Here is a 13991-nt window from a genome sequence, read left to right as displayed (position 1 = left end):
CTGCTTCCATGCCCTTGAAAATCCTACTGCGTGTCTAGCTGAATTTTTAGGTGCCTAAATACCTTTGGAAAATTGGCCTTTGTTTCTACAGATGTAAATATGGAATTCCTCCAGGCCTCACAAGGATCAATACATTTTTGATTGTGGGGTTTTCAAGTGCTAGGGTTATGGGGCTCAGGTAAGAACCTATGATAGGTAAATAGCTTTGAAAAGCTGGCTCCATGTTCTGATTTCGATAGCTCTGAAGAGACCCTCCAGATTCACACCGGGGTCACTGAGTTCAAAATCTTGATTTCCAGGGTCTGAGATAATGGCCCGACTTCTGCAGTCTTTTCTCAGGCAAAAATCTCACTGGCATCAGAAGGAGTTTTGCCTAAATATTAGTGAAAACTAGCCCTGCATTTCTTACTTATGTGCGTAGCTACGCTGAAGAGAATCCCATATTTCTTGAGGCCTAAGAGCTGGTTTATCACAGACTTTCTACCAGTATAGCTATTTTAGTTATGACCATGTTTTTTAATCAATATAGGTATACAGTACCAACTCCTTGCGTAGGCATAGTTATAACTTATTCCTAGAACTGGTTTGAAACAATATGCTGTTTTGCCAAGACATATCAGTCTCCATGAAACTTTCATCTGGAAGTTTTTTGGGTGCAGGGTACAAAGAAAGAGAGATTCAGTAGCTGTGTGCTTAGGGAATGTGGAAAATTGATATTCAATCTGTCCTCTGCTTGAATTGGAATCCGTGGCTGGAAAAAAATTCTGCTGTGATTCATGCAGAAGAGGGACTCAAAGCTGGGTTTCTCCCATCCCAGACTGCTTACTAACCACCAGGTGATACCCACCACTCCCTCAACACAGTTCTGTTTTAATGAAAATGTTCCGAAGGTTTTGTTTTCATAGCATTATAGAAATGAGGCAGGAGTAAATATACTTAGACCATCCCTGATGGGTGTTTGTCTAATCTGTTCTTAAAACCTCCAATGATGGGGATTCCACAACCTCCCTAGATATCTTGTTACAGAACTTAACTACCCTTAGAGTTAGAAAATATTTCCTAATATCTAATCTACATCTTCATTCTGCAGCATAAACTGATTCCTTCTTGTCCTAGCTTTAGTGAATGTGAACAACTGATCACTGTCCTCTTTATAACAGCCCATAGCTGCAATGATATATTGCATCTTTATTTTGCTATAACTGTGTCCACACAAGAAAGAATTATAATCCCTACATAGTACAACTGGGCATGACTGATTTTTTCCCCATCAACAATGTATTTTTCAATGGAAAATGGCTTTTCAATTAAATGGATTTTTTTTGCAGAAATAATTGTTTTTGTCATAATATTGTCAAGTTTTGTTTTGTTTTTGGCAAACCAAAAAGTGTCCAGTGACAAATTCCAGCAGAAAAGAAAAATGTTCATTTTTGTCAAAACTGTCACAGATTTGTTTTTTCATGATTCACCTCCAAAATCAAGCCCTAGAGGATAATCTGCATGAATAAGGGTTGTAGCAGTTTGTAGTAAGAACTTCAGAGATTTCTTTGATTGTGATGCTGATTCTCATCTGCAATGTGCTAAAGGGGGCAGAGAAAATGTAAAGTGTTATATAAACTGAACAGATTATGTTATTGATTATCAATTGCTAATCACTAGTATGTAGCTGATATTCTTAATAACTGCTGTTAATGATATTGAGCCATGTAAGTATAATTTTTGAAGGGCTGATTTCCTTTCTGTGCTGGAAATGCAGGCTGGACTTCTCAAAAACAGCAAAGGAAGTCAAGTGCCCTATTCTCATTTCTATTCTTTGTGATTGTGATGCCTTAATCCCTTAGGTTCTTTGGCTCCTGCCAGGCTCTGTTTCAACCTCAGCACTAGAGCTGGTCACGATTTTGCATCTAACACAATTTGGACCAAAAACGTCTTTTTTTTTTCTTTCAGGAACATTTTATTTTCTGCAAAAACTGAAAATTTGTCGGTCAAAGCTTTTCTGGTTTAGGTAACATTCCGTTTTTGAAACATATTTTTTCAACAGACAGCTGAAATTTTTCACTTAAAACAGGTTTCTACAACCAATGTATTTTCAACAAAGGTAGTTTTTGGAAAGAGAATTTTTTCAGGTTTTTTTTTTAAACAAGGGGGAAGAAAATAATTCTTTCACAGCAAATGTCAACAAAAAGGAAAATTTGTCAAAATTTCCAGTAAAATATAATCAACCATTTTGAACTAGCTTCACTCATCATGGAGCAGCCTGACCCCGTTGCTTAATGCAAGAATAGCTCGGCTGGGAAGGGAATCAGCGCAGCTGCATTCACATATTATAAAGCACTTTAGGTAGATGGGAAAGCACCATTACCTTAATTCTTCTACAGGGAAACTGAGGCACAGATAGGGGAAGTGACTTGTCCATGGTCACACAGCAGGGCAGTGGGAGAACCAAGAATAGAACCCAAGGGTCCTGACTTCTTGCCTTCTTGAAGGCCAAGGGATCAGCTTCTCAAAAGAGTTTAAGACTTAGGAGCAAAATCCCATTGAAAGTCAGTGGGATTTGTGCAACTACATCTCCTAAGGGCTTTTGCAAACTGCACCCAAGATGATTCCCCTCTTGATACTATTGCTAAGTGCTGCCAAAAGCTGTGTCATAACAATCACTAACAGACTCATCTCCTGCAGCTCTGCACAGTGAGCGGCAGCCCCCGGAGCAAATCTCAGAGCCTGAATCGCCTCCCTCCCTCACCAGGTTTCAGACCCCAAGCTCCTGTCTGAGCTGCAACATGCACATGGCTAATTTTAGCACCCTAGCACAAGCCTCGTGAGACCAAGTCTGTCAACTTGAGAATTGCTGCCACTCGCAGTGTGGATGTACCAGGGAATACCCTTTCATATAATGGTGCAGTGCCAGGGAAATAGATAATCTATTAATAAGAACATAAGAACAACCACAATGAGTCACAACAATGGTCCATCTAGCCCTGTATCTTCTCTTCCAACAGTCGCTGGTGCCAGATGTTTGAGAGGGAATGAACAGAACATGGCAATTTCATGTGATCCTGTGGTCCTGTTCCCTCTTCTGGAAGTTGGCAGTTTAGGGACACGCGGAGCACAGGGGTGCATTCCTGACTAACATCCATTGAGGGACCTATCCTCCATGAATTTACTTAATTCTTTTTTTAACCCAGTTATACTTTTGGCCTTCATAACATCCCCTGGCAATGAGTTCCACAGTTTGACTTGTGAGTTGTGTTAAGAAATACTTTCTTAAGATTTTTTTAAACCTGCTGCCTACTAATTTCGTTGGGTGACCCAAGCTCCTATGTTGTGTGAAGGGGAAAATAACACTTCTCTCTCTCTCTCTCTCTCTCTCTCTCTAGGTAAAGGCTAGAATGGATCAATAGATTATGTAATTTGACTTTCTGTGTATCACAGGCCCTTACATCCCACCCAGTTATGCCTCTGCATTAAGCTGTGTGGCTAAAGGATATCTTCCAGAAAGGCATCCAGTCTGGATCTGAAGTCATCCAGAGATGGAGACTGCACTACTTCCTTTAGTAGTTTGTTACAATGGCTACTCAACCACCCCATCTTCCTTTTACAGGGCTCTTAAAGCTCTGAACTCACATTGAAATAAAGTAGTACTTACACATCTCACTTCCTTAGATTCTTTTGAAGAGATGAGTCTTTTTAGACAAAAGGACATGTATGTCCAGCCCAGGACACCTATCAATATTATCGCATAGAAACAGGTATCGGAATGTGAAATTATATTATAGAATCTTGCTATTCACTTATAAAATCCTATAATATTGTATAACAGTAAGGAGAAATGTCAGTGCATTGATTTTTACAGCCAGCTCAGGGATGTGTTTTGTAGAAATTCTACACTCCAATGAGGGACAACAAATTATTTAATACAAAGGATTCTGATTTTAGTTCTACAGGAAAAGGAACCATGCAGTGAACTAAGGTATGCGTATGTGGATCCAACTGTGTTAATTGGCAATGTCTGGATGGAAATTACACCCCTGGAATTTCCAAAAAGGGACTTCCATTGGCAGAAATCAATCACGCACTCAAGCCGATTGGCCAGCCTTGTAGGATCACGATTATCAGGATGGCAGATGCAAGGAACCAAACAGATGTGTCCGAGTTTATTCTGCTGGGTTTTTCTGACCACCCTCAGGTGCAGCTGATACTATTTGTTGCCTTTGCATCTGCCTATGCCGCTGCCCTGCTTGGGAACGTCTCCATCATCACAGTCATCTGTTCGCAGCCTGGACTCCACACCCCCATGTACTTCTTCCTAGTCAACCTCTCCCTGCTGGACATTGGCTGCGTGACCTCAACCGTGCCACAGATGCTGAAGAACTTGCTGGCCCAAAAGAAGGTTATCTCTTTCCAAGGCTGTCTGGCACAGATGTACTTCTTCACCGCCTTCCTGGCAACGGAGCTGTTGCTGCTGACTGGCATGGCTTTCGACCGCTATGTGGCCATTTGCCACCCCTTGCGCTACTCCCTTGTCATGAGTTGGAAGACCTGCTGCCGCCTGGCAGTAGGCATATGGGCATCGGGCTTCCTAATCTCTCTGCCACATACTCTTTCCTTGCTCCGCTTGTCCTTCTGTGGGCCCAACATTATCAACCACTTCTTCTGTGAGCTACCACCACTGCTGCAGCTGTCTTGCAGCAACACAAGCTACAACCAAACCTTGGCCCTGGTGACGGATGTGTTCCTGGGCATAGGCTGCTTTCTTCTCACCCTCCTCTCCTATGTCTACATTGTCTCTTCTGTCCTGAAAATCCGGTCTGCTGCAGGGAAGCGCAAGGCCTTCTCTACCTGCTCCTCTCATGTGATGGTGGTGACGCTTTTTTATAGCACCGTGATCTACACCTACGTCCGGCCCCCCGCCGCTTATCTGGACAGAGACAAAGCTGTGGCTGCTCTGTACACTATGGTCACTCCCCTTGTCAATCCCCTCATCTACAGCTTGCGGAACAAGGAGGTGAAGGAGGCCTTTAAAAAACTTATGAGTGGAAACAGAGGCTGAGATTTTCCACTCCATCAAGGGCAGCATTTCCAAGCATGTCCCTTCTCCTTTAGAAACAGTAATAGAGGGCAGGGAAAGCATGGCCCATTGGGTGGGGTACTGGGTTGGCTCATTGCAGAAGAGGGTTCAGTTCTTGACACCACCACAGCCTTCATGTGTGACGTTGGGTGAGTCAATCAGGGTGATGTTTCCAAAGGCATTAAAACAACCAATGGGATTTTCAGAAGTGATTTGAAATTTAGGGACCAGATTTTAAAAGATTATATTAATTCCATGCATATGACCACCACAAGCACTTCCTCCCAAGGGTCACTTACATAGATATAAGAGATCAAATTCAAAATATGTAAGTAACAGAGTACACTCACCACTAGGCCACTTCCTTGTGGCTGGGTTTGGGGATTAGCTCTCACCCGGACTGGGATTCCTTCCCGGTGGATGCTTACACCTTGGCCCCTCTCTCTCTCTCTCTCTCTGGGAGTTCCCTCTTCATAACATGGACCTCTGTCATGATGGTCAGGTCACTGTTTAGTTTTCCCCTTCTAGGATGTCAAAGACGCACTGGACAAGCTGTCCGTATGCCATGTCAGGCAGTCTTCCAGTCCACACCTATGTCTGGAACCACTTTCCTAATTGATGGTAGGGAAATCTGGGCCCACCACTACTCTGGGACGCAGCCCAGGGACCCTACGACCTGCAACCACAGTCTGCTCAATCTCAGATCCTGTTGCTGTTAGCCTGGGATTGATCCTACTTCACCTCTCTATCTCCTGGCCCACCTCTGGGTTCACCAGTCTGAGCTTCCTCCACTCACAGTGGCTACTTCACCCCTCTCAGCTTCTCACCAAACTACATAGTCCAGGACAGGATCCTGGGGGCTCACTCTCCCCCTAGAACTCCCCCTTGTCCCTAGCCAACTTCCTTTCTCTATGGGGAATGGCTGCAGAGCTCCTCCTACAGCCCCCTCTTGCTCTCAGCTTCATGGATTTGTACATGCCCAGCCTGGCCCTAACCAGCTGGGCTTCAACATCAATTAAACTTTATGTGGCCATGACTCTCCTCCAAGTACAGCCTATAAGTTCAATTGGACATTTTCAACCTGCTCAGATCTTGTCTGGGGTGGATCCCCCATCACAATGCAGGAGCACAAAAATCAATCATCATTAAGGCTATGTTTTACTCATAGGTATTTTTAGTAAAAGTAATGGACAGGTCATGGGCAGTAAACAAAAATTCACGGCCAGTCCTGTCCATGGCTTTTACTATATACCCCTAAATAAAACCTGGGCCAGGAGTTGGGGGTACTGGAGAGAGGATAATGGGGGTGCTCCTGAGAAGCGGCGACCTCCCTACTTGGCTCCTGGGAAGTGGCGACCTCCAGCTCCTAGGTTCACGTGCTGCCTCTGCTCCACCCCAAGCCCCAGGTCTGCAGCTCCCATAGGCTGGGAAACACAGGCAGAGGCAGCACGTGGAGCTACGCGCTGAGTTCCTGTTGCCCTTCCAGGGATCCCCCCCCCAGATACCCCACACATCCCACACACACCAACCCCCAGCCCTGAGCCCCTCCCCTACCCAAACTCCTGCTGCTCAGGGCTGGGAGGGCCCAAGATTGCCTCAGCAGCAGCTGATGTGACTGGCCCAGAGGCTGCCGAGCTGCTCAGGGGACTCTGGGGTCAACCACACAGGCCACTGCAGAAGTCACGGAGGTCACAAAAGGTGCCAGAATCCGTGACCTCCATGACAAACATGGAGCCTTAATCATCATTAATATCAATAAGTGTTTACAATTGCATTGTGCTGACAAACCCAACAATGATACTACATTGGGGCTTCCCCAAATAAGACATCTTGTCTGTTAAGGGTCTGTGTTATCAATTGGGAGCTCTTGTGGGGCAGGGGCTGACTTCATGGCTCTGATTTCCCACCCATGAAGTCCGTAAGTCTTTGCCATTGAGCTCAACAGGATTAAACACCATGTCTGTGTTTCAGGGAAGAGGGAACATGTAGTCAATGCTAAGGAAATAAGAAAATGCAATCAGTACATAAATCATAATGCCACAAACCTAATGATATTAATGTCTTTGCATGATATTATGTTAATATAGATTTAATAGTAATACCACTAATAATACTTACCAGGTTGCCAGTCTTTTTGTCTAGCTAATATTATTTTTTATCTTTTCTTTTCTTTCAATTGATAATGTTGTTTAATAATTGATTGGGAAAGAGATGAAAATTTCCTGCAATATCCTTGAAAACAACTTGAATTAAGTTTAAGTATCTCTGGAGTCCATTGTATTAAATGTAAAGGTGATGTATTATTGTGAGCCTGGGTGATCTAAGGACTATATTGAATGATGTGACAGGAAAGCATAGTCCTTTTGGACAATACGGGTGAAGTGAATTTCCTGGGAAATACTTCAGCAGAGGTGAATACAAATTCCTCCTCAACCCAGTTATGCCAACACCAACCTCCTGCAGCTATGACCTGAGGAAAGGACCATTGTCTAGTTCTTACATGTTCCATGAATTTAAAGATCAAAGGCCTCCGGTGTAGGCTCAGATCCCACTTCTTATACCATCTATGTCATAGCACAAAATACACCTCTTTTTCCCTGCCATGATTCTACAAGGGCTTCCAGCTCCTCAGCTGTCCCCTCTTAGAGACACAGGCCTGCATTTCTGTCCCTCTTGACAAAGTGTTTCTCCAAAATAAATACATATATTCAAGGATTATGAGGAACACAGATGCTTCAGTAATGGGGTTTAACTGATCACCATGTTTGGGGTCTGGAAGCAATTTTCACCAGGTCAGATTACCAGAAACCCTGGGAATTTTTTACCTTCCTCTGTAGCATGCATCACTTGCTGGTCTGAACCAGACATCTAGCTCACATTGAATTTCAATAAAATGTGGGGACTTAATTGCCTTTCCTTTGACAGCCCCAGACTGTGGGAGAATAACCCCTGTGTTTGGTTCACTCGGATTTGGGGAATCAGATATTTTGCTATTGATCAAAGTGCTGGGGAAGGGTCTGACCTATTTTGTGGTGAGCAGTTGAAGAACCATGAAGCCTGCAATCTTGTCTTAGGTCTGACTCTTAGGGTGAGATTTTTGTAAGCTGTCTAGTGCAATAACAATTAAATTAATGAGACTTGTTCTCAGAAGATCTAGGCACAGAGCCTGTGATCTCCCCCAGGGTTCCCTGATTCCAGCCCAACTTCTGCATTATCTATAGGTCAGGATTACAAAGAGACAGGCACCTACTGGGATTTATCAATGCTCCTAAGTGAGCCAGGGGCTAAATCCCATGGTCATTCAGTGGGAGTTAGGTGCCTAACCTGCTTAGATGATTAGATGCTCCTTTGTAGTCCTGGCTTCACATCAATACAGGGCCGGCTCTAGGTTTTTTGCCGCCCCAAGCAAAATAAAATTTGGCTGCTCTCACCCCAGCCCTGGGCTCCCCCCTGCACCCCCCTGCTGCCCCAGCCCTGGACTCCCCCCCCACCTGCACCCCATGCTGCCCCAGCTCTGGGCCTCCCCCTTCCCGCACCACCCTGCTGCCCCAGCCCTAGGCTCTCCCCCCCACCCACACCCCCTGGCACCACAGGCCTGGGCTCACACCCCCTTCCATGCTGCATCAGCTCTCAGTACCCCTCTTCCCCTCCACCAGTGCCCCACTGCAGCCTTGGGCTCTGCCCACTCCACCCGCAACCTCTGCTGCTCCAGCCCTGGGCTCTTACCTCCCATCCCCCACCTGCACCCTCCTTCTGCCCCAGCCCTGGGTCACTGGTGACTTGCTCCCAGGGTGGGTCATTCAGCAAGAATTTTGGATGTGCATGGAACAGAGACAGGATTGGTTCCCATATGGGTACAGAGCTGCAGTAAAGTGGAACAATTTTCAGCTTGTGTGATTGGAGGATATCTGGATGTATATTGTAAGACTGTCCTCCATAAATGAGGAAAAGTCAAGATGCCTTTATTCTTCTTTTGTTCCACTCTTTGTTTCTATGGGGAATTTGCCAATGCAATATCACTGTCTTCCTTTCAAACAAACAAACAAACAAACAAAAGGCAATGGCTGTTGAAAATAGCAATTCCAGCCCTAAAAAACGCTGGGAAGCATTCATAGAATCATAGAATCTCAGGGTTGGAAGGGACCTCAGGAGGTCATCTAGTCCAACCCCCTGCTCAAAGCAGGACCAAACCCAACTAAGTCATCCCAGCCAGGGCTTTGTCAAGCCTGACCTTAAAAACCTCTAAGGAAGGAGATTCCACCACCTCCCTAGGTAACCCATTTCAGTTCTTCACCACCCTACTAGTGAAAAAGTTTTTCCTAATATCCAACCTAAACCTCCCCCTCTGCAACTTGAGACCATTACTCCTTGTTCTGTCATCTTCTACCACTGAGAACAGTCTAGATCCATCCTCTTTGGAACCCCCTTTCAGGTAGTTGAAAGCAGCTATCAAATCCCCCCTCATTCTTCTCTTCTGCAGGCTAAACAATCCCAGTTCCCTCAGCCTCTCCTCATAAGTCATGTGTTCCAGCCCCTAACCATTTTTGTTGCCCTCCGCTGGACTCTCTCCAATTTATCCACATCCTTCTTGTAGTGTGGGGCCCAAAACTGGACACAGTACTCCAGATGAGGCCTCACCAGTGCTGAATAGAGGGGAATGATCACTTCCCTCAATCTGCTGGAAATGCCCCTACTTATACAACTCAAAATGCCATTAGCCTTCTTGGCAACAAGGGCACACTGTTGACTCATATTCAGCTTTTCGTCCACCGTAACCCCTAGGTCCTTTTCTGCAGAACTGCTGCCCAGCCATTCGGTCCCTAGTCTGTAGCAGTGCATGGGATTCTTCCGTCCTAAGTGCAGGACTCTGCACTTGTCCTTGTTGAACCTCATCATATTTCTTTTGGCCCAATCCTCTAATTTGTCTAGGTCCCTCTGTATCCTATCCCTACCCTCCAGCGTATCAACCACTCCTCCCAGTTTAGTGTCATCTGCAAACTTGCTCAGGGTGCAGTCCACACCATCCTCCAGATCGTTAATGAAGATATTGAACAAAACCGGCCCCAACACTGATCCTTGGGGCACTCCACTTGATACCGGCTTCCAACTAGACATGGAACCATTGATCACTACCCGTTGAGCCCAACCATCTAGCCAGTTTTCTATCCACCTTACCGTCCATTCATCCAGCCCATAATTCTTTCACTTGCTGGCAAGAATACTGTGGGAGACTGTATCAAAAGTTTTGCTAAAGTCCAGAAATAGCACATCCACTGCTTTCCCCTCATCCACAGAGCTGGTTATCTCATCATAGAAGGCAATTAGGTTAGTCAGGCATGACTTGCCCTTGGTGAATCCAAGCTGACTGTTCCTGATCACTTTCCCCTCCTTTAAGTGGTTCAGAATGGATTCCTTGAGGACCTGTTCCATGATTTTTCCAGGGACTGAGGTGAGACTGACTGGCCTGTAGTTCCCTGGATCTTCCTTCTTCCCTTTTTTAAAGATGGGCACTACATTAGCCTTTTTCCAGTCATCTGGGACCTTCCCTGATCGCCATGATTTTTCAAAGATAATGGCCAATGGCTCTGCAATCTCATCGGCCAACTCCTTTAGCACCCTCGGATGCAGCGCATCTGGCCCCATGGACGTGTGCTCATCCAGCTTTTCTAAATAGTCCCGAACTACTTCTTTCCCCACAGAGAGCTGGTCACCTCCTCCCCATACCGTGCTGCAGAGTGCAGCTGTCTGGGAGCTGACCTTGTCTGTGAAGACAGAGGCAAAAAAAGCATTGAGTACACTAGCTTTCTCCACATCCTCTGTCACTAGGTTCCCTCCCTCATTCAGCAAGGGTCCCACACTTTCCTTGACTTTCTTCTTGTTGCTAACATATCTGAAGAAACCCTTCCTGTTACTCCTAACATCTCCGGCTAGCCGCAACTCCAAGTGTGATTTGGCCTTCCTAATTTCACACCTGCATGCCTGAGCAATACTTTTATACTCCTCCCTGGTTATTTGTCCAATCTTCCACTTCTTGTAAGCTGTTTTTTTGTGTTTAAGACGAGCAAGGATTTCACTGTTGAGCCAAGCTGGTCGCCTGCCATATTTACTTTTCTACCTACACATCGGGATGGTTTGTTCCTGCAACCTCAATAAGGTTGCTTTAAAATACAACCAGCTTTCCTCGACTCCTTTCCCCATCATGTTATTCTCCCAGGGGACCTTGCCCATCAGTTCCCTGAGGGAGTTGAAGTCTGCTTTTGTCTTTGAGCAAGACATTTCTTGCTCAATTTTATCTACTTTTTCCACAGCAAATTCCAGTGGATCAGTATATTTGATTTGGGAAAAATGAAGTAACAGCTGCCCAAATTGAGCTTGAGCACTCCTGATCTTTGAGGGTGTTCAAATCTGGAAGGCAGGTGCTAGATTCCCTTTCTGAATATTAGCTAAATCTGGAAAGGAAAAGTCAATTTCTGCTTCCATGGCTCAGAAGTGGAAATCCTCCTACGTGCCTGGTACTGTCCGAAAAGCTGCCTAGCTCCAGTAGAGCCTCCCCTCCCTTTCTTTTCATTTTAAATTCTAGTGGGATCCACATACCTCCCTTGCTAGGCTTCAGATAGAGAGGGGCACTGTCCATTTAGTCCCCCCCAGTTCCTTCTTTGGGGGCTGCAAGGGGAGGTCACACCAGTATCCCTAAGCCAGTCTGGGGATGTCTTCTGAAGGGGATATCTGGGCCAAAGCCTTCTACTCCTTGGGCACACTTGTCCCCATTCACAGTTCCATCCCGCTCTAGCAGTGAGCTCAAGCTGCAGCATGATGTTTCAGCTACCATACTCCCTCTCCCAGTTTCCTGTTGGTAGTGGCCAAGGGAATGCTGGGAAATGTGGTTCTTTCCCTGCTCCAGGGCTGGCTGTATAGGCAGGGAGCTAACCAAGGAACTACAGCTCCCAGGGCCCCCTGTTGGTTCTTAGCTCCCAGGCTGGATCCCTGTGGGCTGCCGCCCCTGCAAATGGGCTGCCCCAAGCAGCTGCTTGCTTTGCTGGTGCCTAGAGCCGCCCCTGCTGGTCAGAGAGCCTGCATGTAATTGCAGCTGGGTGTGTCCCTACCTGTATGTATGGTGGTTAAAGTGCAGGGTGGAGGACTTGTCACCTTCTCACAGCAGTACAGTGTGATATGGAGCCCAGGCTGGTGGGTCAGGGGGCTCAGTGGTACCATAGTTCCATGTGGCACCTTGGGTGGGGGAACCCGCCACAAGTCCCATTCACTCCAGTGGAGTCACACCTGATTTACATCAGGGTGAGTAAGAGGGAATCAGCCCCATCGACTCCATTGGAGTTACTCCTGATTTACACCAGGGTGAGTGAGGAGGAATCAGTCCCATTGATTCCAACGGATTTACTCCTGATTTGCTCCAGGGTGAGTAAGAGGGAATCAGTCCCATTGTCTCCAATGGAGTTACTTTAGGACACAAGGATGTGAGTAAATGGAGTGAAGATGACAAGTATAATAGCTGTAAACAACTGCATTTCATACTGAGAGGTGTCGATGCAAGAAAGCTTAATCAATGGGGGACTGTCACAGAAGAGCTCCTATTATACATATTTAATTGCAACTTACAATAAATACCTAGAAAAAACTTAGTGATTCGTTATAAAAGTCATAGTCCTACTAAGAGCTTTTTTCAGGGCCTCCTTGACCTCTCTGTTTTTCAGATTGTAGATGAGGGGGTCGGCCATGGGAGTCAGGAGTCTATAGAAGAATGGAGAACACTTTGTTCAGTGCAGCAGTGTCTGGAAGCTCGTAGACAATGAACAGGGTCCCATAGAAAATTGTCACAATGATGAGGTGATAGGAGCAGGTGGAAAATCCTTTTCCCTCCCCATGCTGGAAGGGATTCTCAGGACAGTGCAGATGATACACACATAAGATGTCAGGGTTAAGAGAAATGGAGGAAGAACGAATATGAAGGAGAGAAGGAAAATCACATGAACCATCCGGTTGGTGTCACCGCAGGACAGTTTTACCAACGGGGTGTAATCACAATGGAAATGGTCAATTTCACTGGGGCCATAGAAAATCAATTGTGATAAACAATATGTTACGATGGTGCTGACTGCAGACCCACTTAGCCAAGACCCAGCTGCTAGCTGGAAGGACAATCTACTATTCATGTGGGCTGCATAATGCAGAGGTTTGCATATGGCTAAATGCCTATCGTAAGACATCATTGATAAGAGACAACATTCTGTAGCTAACAGAGAACCAAAGATTTCAAATTGTATGAGGCAGCCACTAACAGAGATGGTTCTGTCCCCAGTCAGGAGACTGGCCAGCACCCTGGGCAGGATGGTGGAGGTGTAGCAGGTCTCCAGGCAGGACAAGTTCCCCAGGAAGAAATACATGGGGGGTGTGAAGGTCCTTATCAGCCACAACTAGTACAACGAGGATGTTCCCAGCCATGGTCACAATGTAGACCACTAGAAACAGCGGGGAGAGAAGAATTTGCCGTTCATGGAGATTGCCAAAGCCTGGGAGGATGAAACCCACAATGGATGTTTGATTTCCCTGTTCTGTGTCTGCCATGGGTTCTATCAAGAAAAGTAATTTTTAAAAAGCAGTAATAGTAGCCTGTGGAGAATGACATGAAACAGATACATTTTGGGGGTGGGAGGGTGGGAGAGTTAGGTGTCACTTTATTTTTGTTGATGTTTAAATCTGGTTATAGAGAGAGAAACCAGCTGTCTGGGATTTCTGCGCTTGGACCTTTGCCCTACAAACTTTATCAAAGTCCCTGTAGATGCTTTAACATGAAACCCTTTAGCTGGGTTGGTACCTCAGTTATCCCCAGTTTCACTGTGCAGTTCAGCATTGTCTAATGTAGTGGCCAAGACGGAGTCAGGAGAGCTGGGCTCCAATCCGGACCCAG

General features: G+C 45.8%; 1 protein-coding gene across 1 annotated transcript; it reads left to right on the top strand.

Annotated features, from left to right (window-relative positions):
- The first annotated feature begins 4114 nt into the window (after positions 1 to 4114).
- LOC120380034 (olfactory receptor 5V1-like) lies at positions 4115 to 5050 on the top strand. Its single transcript, XM_039497538.1, has one exon. The coding sequence runs from the start codon at positions 4118 to 4120 to the stop codon at positions 5048 to 5050; it is 933 nt and encodes a 310-aa protein (XP_039353472.1). The 5' UTR covers positions 4115 to 4117.
- Positions 5051 to 13991: the final 8941 nt, after the last annotated feature.

Source organism: Mauremys reevesii, linkage group 13 (assembly GCF_016161935.1).
Source record: "Mauremys reevesii isolate NIE-2019 linkage group 13, ASM1616193v1, whole genome shotgun sequence".
In the NCBI taxonomy this organism is placed as follows: Eukaryota; Metazoa; Chordata; order Testudines; family Geoemydidae; genus Mauremys; species Mauremys reevesii.
This window is presented reverse-complemented; position numbering and strand designations above follow the sequence as displayed.

Bases quoted from the DNA above. Each gene is read 5' to 3' on its own strand.
- LOC120380034 (XM_039497538.1), top strand. From the start codon at position 4,118: ATGGCAGATGCAAGGAACCAAACAGATGTGTCCGAGTTTATTCTGCTG.